Source organism: Thalassophryne amazonica, chromosome 5, assembly GCF_902500255.1.
Source record: "Thalassophryne amazonica chromosome 5, fThaAma1.1, whole genome shotgun sequence".
Classification (NCBI taxonomy): Eukaryota; Metazoa; Chordata; class Actinopteri; order Batrachoidiformes; family Batrachoididae; genus Thalassophryne; species Thalassophryne amazonica.
Genome location: NC_047107.1, coordinates 12,358,826 through 12,367,867, shown reverse-complemented (window position 1 = coordinate 12,367,867; position 9,042 = coordinate 12,358,826). Strand labels below are relative to the sequence as shown.

General features: G+C 42.8%; 1 protein-coding gene across 1 annotated transcript in view; it reads left to right on the top strand.

Annotated features, from left to right (window-relative positions):
• Positions 1-3,072: 3,072 nt before the first annotated feature.
• adgrd2 (adhesion G protein-coupled receptor D2) overlaps positions 3,073-9,042 on the top strand; it is a 415,295-nt gene continuing 409,325 nt past the window's right edge. The window contains exon 1 of the mRNA XM_034169723.1: positions 3,073-3,514. Coding sequence (XP_034025614.1) covers positions 3,470-3,514 — 45 coding nt within the window. The 5' untranslated portion in view covers positions 3,073-3,469. The remainder of the gene's footprint in view (positions 3,515-9,042) is intronic.

Here is a 9,042-nt window from a genome sequence, read left to right as displayed (position 1 = left end):
TCTGATTCATTGCTCAATAGTGATGCATGGGTCAAGGATTTTTTTTAACAGCCGCAGCATCCCGTTATAAGAGCCAATCCACATCACTTGATCAGCAAAAGTATGTGATGATTCATGACCAAACCCAACCTGACCTGCAGGAAAGAAGGCTACTGGGTCTGAAACACACTCTCTCTATCTCATTGTCTTTCTTTCAGAGACCACGTGGATGTTTTTTTAGGTTTTTGTTTTTTTTAGAAGGAGTGCAACTGATGACTAGAATATGTCTTAGTCGGTTGTTGGTCACATAAAGAAGCGACTATTTACACACCGGTTTGAGCTTGCATGGTGTTGTCCTCCAGCTATTTTTCTTGCTGATTTTTAAAATTTCTATACATCTGGTACTGTGCTGTTAATGTTCAAGATGACAGGTGGAAATGAATGGGGGAAAATTTTTCTGATCAGCTCCAGTTTGCAGTCATTTTTGTTCAGGAGGAAGCTCCGTCGTGATTTTTATCTCCACGCCTGATGTTGCACGGCTCATAAGATTCCTCTGTAAAGACAAAAATCTGTCATTTTTTTTTAACTGCAATTTTTTAAGAGTAGCCAATGCAAGTTAGTTAGGGCCCCTTCACACATAGTGCGAAGTTTGGTCGAAGTGTGCACAAAGTGTACATGAAGCAGAAATCGTGTGCAAAATGCCTCATACACCTGTTGCTACAACTATTTGCACACACCAGCGGCTGAAAGACAGATTGTGAGCTGTGCGAACCCATCAATCCCTCTCGCGGCAGGTGTCAGCCAAATTCCAGCTGACACACACGAACATCTAACACCGCTCATTTGGCACTTAGAATATGTGTGGCCATTCGCACTCTTGGCACGACAACATATTCTGCAGACAATCACTGTCGTGCTGGCAGTGAAATTTGTCTACGTTCCCCTCAAGTGTGGCTTTGGTGTGTGTGCTGAACTGACAGGAGGTGTGGCTGCCGACAGAATCAGCTGTGGAGATCTGTCATTCTGGACAGACATGGACTAACAACTGCCCACTGTGATGTGCGTGTCTGTTTGCTGTCATTATGTGGACATAAATAAAAGCATATTTTGCTGTGGTGATAAATGCTGTGGGCTGGTACCAGAAATTGGGAGACCTGCTTAATTTATTATAATTTTGTGGAAACTGTTAACACAAAGGGCCCCTTCACACATAATACAAAAGATGTAGAAACCAGAAGAAAATCTGTGAACCAAAAACGAAATGGGGAACCACAAAACATTCCACCTGCTGTCAAGAGGGACGCAAGGTTGGACAGGCCTGCATGATACAGCCGTAACGGTACATGGAAAGTCGTGCATACAGCAACGGAGCAACAAAATAAAAATAAAAAAAACACCACAATTTATAATACTTAATTCCTGTTATAAAGAGCGAACTTAGCCTCTGCCTCTGGAAAGCCGCACGGAGGCTTCGTGCGTCAGGACCGATTCGCTGATCGAGCAAGACAAAGGAACACCTCCGTTTCGGAGTGCCAGGGGACAAGTTGGGACATGCCCAGCTCTCCACAATTTCTCTTATACTCACTGGGCTGGTAAGCATTGAAAGCCGAGATAGGCATGTCCCAACTTGTCCCCTGGCACTCCGAAATGCAGGTGTTCCTTTGTCTTGCTGGATCAGCGAATCGGTCCTGATGCGCGAAGCCTCCGCGCGGCTTTCCATTTGTTTTTGTACTGGCTTTATTTTTCTCTCTCTCTCTCCTCTAAGGGTGGACATTTGAACATGGACATCTATGGCAATGTGCTCACTTTTGGAGCCACCTTCAAGCAGCCAGTCAAGGAACTGCGACATTTTCTTTTTCTGGTATGCCTCAGTTGGCACCATCAAAGCTTACTGCTTGTTCAGGGTATCTGTCACTGTCCTTGGACAAGACACTTCATCATCATCCCAGTGCACCCATCTACAAATGACCAATGGTGAATAATCATCAGAAATATTTTTCAACAACAGGAAGACAAGGGATTTTGAAATGTCAAGATTATTTTTGTAACACATATTGAGTTATGTGTGGACACAAATTTACTTGAATGTATATTTTTCACCTTCAGACTAAGAATGATTTATTTGGATTTGAATGTCATCCCTTGCAGCCAGACTTGTTTTTGGAGCCACACCGAGTGGAGAAACCCTAAAATCTGGCATTTATTTTTCTTCACTAACCCTTTGTGACACCATAAATCCCTGATTGCACTCTGAAACCTTTCAGGGTCTTTTGTTCCCACACTTTTTTCTTCAGCACGCAAATTCTTGGGTTTTCACAGCAACGCGCAAGTCAAGACGTGATTGTCCAGTGAGATAAATAGGTGGCAGGAAAGGAGCCAACAAAGGATCATGATGTCCAGGAGGCTGAGCCTGGAGTAGGTTTTGTTCCTGTAGGCAGTCATCCAGTTTTTTTTCACACTGAGGGAGATCAGTGTGGAATTCTAATTACTAGCTGGTCCTCAGTCCATCGTTTTCTCCATCACAGTACTCAGGGCATTATAGGATGAGCAGGAGCTGCACACTGTGAGGATCATGCACAGGTTCTATACTACTACAACTCCTAATAATAATTCTACTTTGTACATTGAAAATATACAGTTATTTAATCCTCAGTGATGCTGCATGCATGTCTGATGAAGGACTGTCCTAATACACTGCACATGACAGGAGACAAACACAAGCGCAACAGGACTGTTGAGTTCCACATAAGACCCATGTTATCCAGACAGATGAACTTATAATTTTACTGTGTGCTGATTATGTCAACACAACTAGTGTGTTACGGTGAAGTTCTCCAGCAAAAGATAATCTCCAGTTAACGTCCAACAGCCTTTTAGCTGGTATGAAGAGTGATGTGGTAAAATTGGGTGCTGGCCTGCTCTTTTTCAGGAACTTACTGTGCCAAATTCTTGATGCCGATGGAAAAAAGTAGGGTTCCTATTAAAAAAGACCCCGTTTGCATAACAATGGGATGGATGAGGGTGAGGGTGGGGGGAGTGGAGGCTGCAGACAGACTGGGACTCTTGGACAGATTACAGTAGATGTCAGGCGCTCTGGTGGACATGCTGTGATACTGGAGGAGTCCACGTTGGATTTGGGATTGATGCACAGGGAAGCTTGCTCCCAGGTTGGACGTGTGCGTTCCTCTGTCTCCGAAGGTGACAGATTATGCACGTGCTGCTGAGACAATGAATCTGGATTTAGATTCTGCAGAGCATTTGACAACCAGCCCAGCAGGGTTGTGACTGAATGCTTCCACATTTCAATTATTCAACATTTGAGATATATTTTGGCATGATATGTCATGCATTAAACGGATGTGTAGTATCTGTTTGCTCTCATGCATGAGATACAGTTTTTACTTGTTGAACTGAACTACATCTTCATCCAGTGGATTTATTTTCAAGATTAAAACAGGACCATTTCAGCTGGAGATCATACTAACACGAGATGTCTGGAGCTGTGGATGTTGGACTGATTTTCTTCTTTATTCTGGTAATACACTCACTCAAAACCACGACACCGATACATATGAACATTTTCAAAAAGCATTCATTGTGTTTTTGGATGTTTTAACCAAATATACTGGAGAAAAGTTTGATTTAACAGTAGATTATTGGAAAGAACTGGACAAAATTCATACAGTGAGCTTAAAAATATTTTTTTCTCCCTTCTAAAAGTTCACAGAGCTCAGTAGATTGGACTTAAAACAGACTTGTTGATACTTGATGTGATCTTAGTATAAGAGCGAACATTTCATGAGAAGGTATTTTTCCATGTAATTTGAAGGTTTTAATGTAACACATAGTGTAGAGCAAGTGGTCTAACTATGCTTCCATGTGATGTCTTTGTGTTCTGCAGTGAAAAACTGCAACACTAAAATGTGTGTGATGCTTATAGAGATCCCCCGGTTCACACCTACCGACAACAAATTTGACGTGCTGATGGCTTTGGTCACTGGGCTCCTTAGGGACATATTTAAAAATATGTTTTATTCTGTAGTTAGCAGAATATTCACATTTGTTCTTCTATTCTGCTTAATCTGTGGTAGTATGGCACAATGGTTAGAAAAACTGATAGGATTGGATGAACACCAACAGGCTAATATTGTTTCAGGGGTTACTGTTTACTGAGGCTTATTCTTGTGGACTTGCCAGTTGTCTTGATGGTTGGCTTTGGTGGGATACTAAAAATTATGCCTGAGTAACTGCCTCAGTGGTTAGTGTGGAGTGGGGCTATCATCAGCATAACTACAATACTTGCTACGATACATGTTAATATCACTAACATAAATTAATAATTGTACAAAAATGTCCATAAGTACAATTAATGGCTTAAGGAATACATTTCATTTCTATACTCACTTATTCCAGTTCAGGGCCACTGGGGAGTTTGAGCTTATCCCAGTGGTCAGTGGGTGAGAGGTGGGGTCCACTCTGGAGAGGCCACCAGTCTTTTGCAGCATCCTTATTATTACAAATTTTGGTGTAAAAACAGAACTTTGTCTTCTTTGTCTTTATTGACGGATCACAAACCGGTGTTAGAGGTGTATACCGCCATCTACTCTGTTGAAGTGAGTGGAATCATGGCATTAATTATTCTAAGACAATAAAATAAAGAACATAAAACAATTTAATAAAAAATAAATAATCAAAACATTAAAAGGCAGCATAGTGGCTTAGTGGTTAGCACTGTTGCCTCACAGTACAAAGGTTGTGGGATTGATACCCCCTGTGGCGTTTCTGTGTGGAGTTTGCGTGTTCTCCGCGTGTCTACGTGGATTCCGTCCAGGTGCTTCAGTTTCTTCCCACATCCAAAGTCATGCAGATTAGGTGAACTGGAAACTTTAAATTGTCCATAGGTGTGCATGCGAGTGTGAATGTCTTTGTTTGTCTATATGTGACCCTGCAACAGCCTGGCACTCTGTCCGGGGTGTGCCACCTATGCCACACCCTATGACTGTTGGGATAAGATCCAGCCCCCGACGACCCTTAATTAGAGAAAGCAGTTGAAGATGAGTGAGTGAATGACTATAAAACATTAAAAAAGTTTAATAGCTTATCACAATCATATACAATCCCAATTCCAATGAAGTTGGGATGTTGTGTGAAATGTAAATAAAAACAGAATACAATGATTTGCAAATCCTCTTCAACCTATATTCAATTGAATACACCATAAAGACAAGACATTTAATGTTCAAACTGATACACATTAGGTAATGGATGCCTGCAACACGTTTCAAAAAAGCTGGGACAGGTGCAACAATGCTCAAAGAACACCTGTTCCGAACATTCCAAAGGTGAACAGGTTAATTGTAAACAAGAGAGCATCATGATTGGGTATAAAAGGAGCATCCCCAAGAGGCTCAGCTGTTCACCAGGAAAGATTGGGTGAGGATCACTACTGTGTGAACAACTGCATCAAAAAATAGTCAAATCATCTACAGTCCATAATATAATCAGATGGTTCAGAGAATCTGGATAACTCTCTACACATAAGCAGCAAGGCCGAAAACCAACATTGAATGCCCAAGACCTTCGACCCCTCAGGCGATGCTGCATTAAAAACTAACATCATTGTGTAAAGGATCTTACCATGTGGGCTAAGGAACACTTCAGAAAACCATTGTCAGTTAACTCAGTTTGTCGCTACATCTACAAGTGCAACACATGCTGCCATCCAAGCAACGTCTTTTTCAGGGACGTCCCTGCTTATTTCAGCAAGACAATGCCAAGCCACATTCTGCACATGATACAACAGCATGGCTTCATAGAGTGGAGGCAGTCCAGACCAGCCGCCCATTGAAAATGTGTTGCACATTATGAAGCACAAAATACAACAATGGAGACCCCGGACTGTTGAACAACTGAAGTCGTACATCAAGCAAGAATGGGAAAGAATTCCACCTCCAAAGCTTCAACAATTAGTGTCCTCAGTTCACAAACACTTCTTGAGTGTTGTTAGAAGGAAAGGTGATGTAACATAGTGGTAAACATACCACTGTCCCAGCTTTTTTGAAACATGTTGCAGGCATCCATTTAAATAAAAGACATGTGCAGAAGAGGTTACAATTTCACAAAGAACATATCAACTGGCCTAAAGAGAAATGGAGGAATATTTTGTGGACTGATGAGAGTAAAACTCTTCTTTTTGGGTCCAAGGGTTGCAGACAGTTTGTGAGACGACCCCCAAACTCTGAATTCAAGCCACAGTTCACAGTGAAGACAGTGAAGCATGGTGGTGCAAGCATCATGATATGGGCATGTTTCTCCTACTATGGTTTTGGGCCTATATATCGCATACCAGGTATCATAGATCAGTTTGGATATGTCAAAATACTTGAAGAGGTCATGTTGCCTTATGCTGAAGAGGACATGCCCTTGAAATGGGTGTTTCAACAAGACAATGACCCCAAGCACAATAGTAAACAAGCAAAATCTTGGTTCCAAACAAACAAAATGAATGCCTTGCAGATGTGAAGAAATCATGAAAAACTGTGGTTATACAACTAAATACTAGTTTAGTGATTCACAGGATTGCTAAAAAAGCAGTTTGAACATAATAGTTTTGAGTTTGTAGCGTTGACAGCAGATGCTACTATTATTGTGAACACCCCCTTTTCTACTTTTTTTTTTTTTTACTAATAGCCCAATTTCATAGCCTTAAGAGTGTGCATATCATAAATGCTTGTTCTTGTTGGATTTGTGAGAATATTCTGAATCTACTGGTACCTTGTTTCCCAGGTAACAATAAGAAATATACTCAAAACCTGGATTAATCTTTTTAGTCACATAGCACTACTATTATTCTGAACACTACTATATATATATATATATATGCACTCAACAAAATATAAACACAACACTTTTGGTTTTGCTCCCATTTTGTATGAGATGAACTCAAATATCTAAAACTTTTTCCACATACACAATATCACCATTTCCCTCAAATATTGCTCACAAACCAGCCTAAATCTGTGATAGTGAGCACTACTCCTTTGCTGAGATAATCCATCCCACCTCACAGGTGTGCCATATCAAGATGCTGATTAGACACCATGATTAGTGCAAGGTGTGCCTTAGACTGCCCACAATAAAAGGCCACTCTGAAAGCTGCAGTTTTGTTTTATTGGGGGGGATACCAGTCAGTATCTGGTGTGACCACCATTTGCCACATGCAGTGCAACACATCTCCTTCGCATCATCCGTGAAGAGAACACCTCTCCAACGTGCCAAATGCCAGCGAATGTGAACATTTGCCCACTCAAGTCGGTTACGACGACGTACTGGAGCCAGGTCGAGACCCCAATGAGGACGACGAGCATGCAGATGAGCTTCCCTGAGACGGTTTCTGACAGTTTGTGTAGAAATTCAGCTGTCCAAGTGGCTTGTCTCAGACGATCTTGGAGGTGAACATGCTGGATGTGGAGGTCCTGGGCTGGTGTGGTTACACGTGGTCTGCGGTTGTGAGGCTGGTTGGATGTACTGCCAAATTCTCTGAAACGCCTTTGGAGACGGCTTATGGTAGAGAAATGAACATTCAATACACGAGCAACAGCTCTGGTTGACATTCCTGCTGTCAGCATGCCAATTGCACGCTCCATCAAATCTTGCGACATCTGTGGCATTGTGCTGTGTGATAAAACTGCACCTTTCAGAGTGGCCTTTTATTGTGGACAGTCTAAGGCACACCTGTGCACTAATCATGGTGTCTAATCAGCATCTTGGTATGACACACCTGTGAGGTGGGATGGATTATCTCAGCAAAGGAGAAGTGCTCACTATCACAGATTTAGACTGGTTTGTGAACAATATTTGAGGGAAATGGTGATATTGTGTATGTGGAAAAAGTTTTAGACCTTTGAGTTTATCTCATACAAAATGGGAGCAAAACCAAAAGTGTTGCGTTTATATTTTTGTTGAGTGTATATATATATATATATATATATATAGGAATGTTACTTTAACTTTCGCAGTGATAGTTCATCCATATACTTCTGCATCAAATCAAGGTCTGATCTAATATATATATCCATCCATCCATCCACCCATTTTCTTTCACTTTATCCGGAGTCGAGTCGCGGGGGCAGCAGCTCAAGCAAAGCCGCCCAGACCTCCCGATCCACACACACCTCCCACAGCTCCTCCAGGGGAACCCCAAGGCATTCCCAAGCCAGCCGAGAGATGTAGTCTCTCCAGCGTGTCCTGGGTCTTCCCCGGGGCCTCCTCCCAATGGGACGTGCCCGAAACACCTCTCCAGCGAGGCATCCAGGTGGCATTCGGAAAAGATACCCGAGCCACCTCAAATGGCTCCTTTCAACATGGAGGAGCAGTGGCTCGACTCGAGCTCCTCCCAAATGACCAAGCTCCTCACCCTATCTCTAAGGAAGCGCCCAGCCACCCTGCGGAGCCAACCCATCTTGGCTGCTTGTACTAGCGATCTCGTTCTTTCGGTCATGAGCCAAATCTCACGACCATAGGTGAGGATCGGAATGTAGATTGATTGGTAAATCGAGAGCTTTGTCCCCCTACTCAGCTCTCTCTTCATCACGACGGTGTGATACAGCGACAGCATCACTGCAGATGCTGCACCGATCCATCTATCGATCTCACGCTCCATCTGTCCCTCACTCGTGAACAAGACCCCAAGATACTTAAACTCCTCCACTTGAGTCAAGGACACTCCACCGATATGAAGAGGGCAAAGCACCTTTTTTCCAGTTGAGAAACATGGCCTTGGATTTGGAGGTGCTGATTTTCATCCCGGACGCTTAACACTCGGCTGCAAACCGCCCCAGTGCATGGTGAAGGTCCTGATTTGACGAATCCAGAAAAACAGAACGCCATCGTCCGCAAACAGCAGAGACGAGGTTCTGTAGTTCCCAAACCAGACCCCTCTACACCCTGGCTGCACCTAGAAATTCTGTCCATAAAGATAATGAACAGAGCCGTTGACAAAGGGCAGCCCTGGCAGAGGCCAACATGCACTGGAAACAGGTTTGACTTACTCCCGGCAATGCG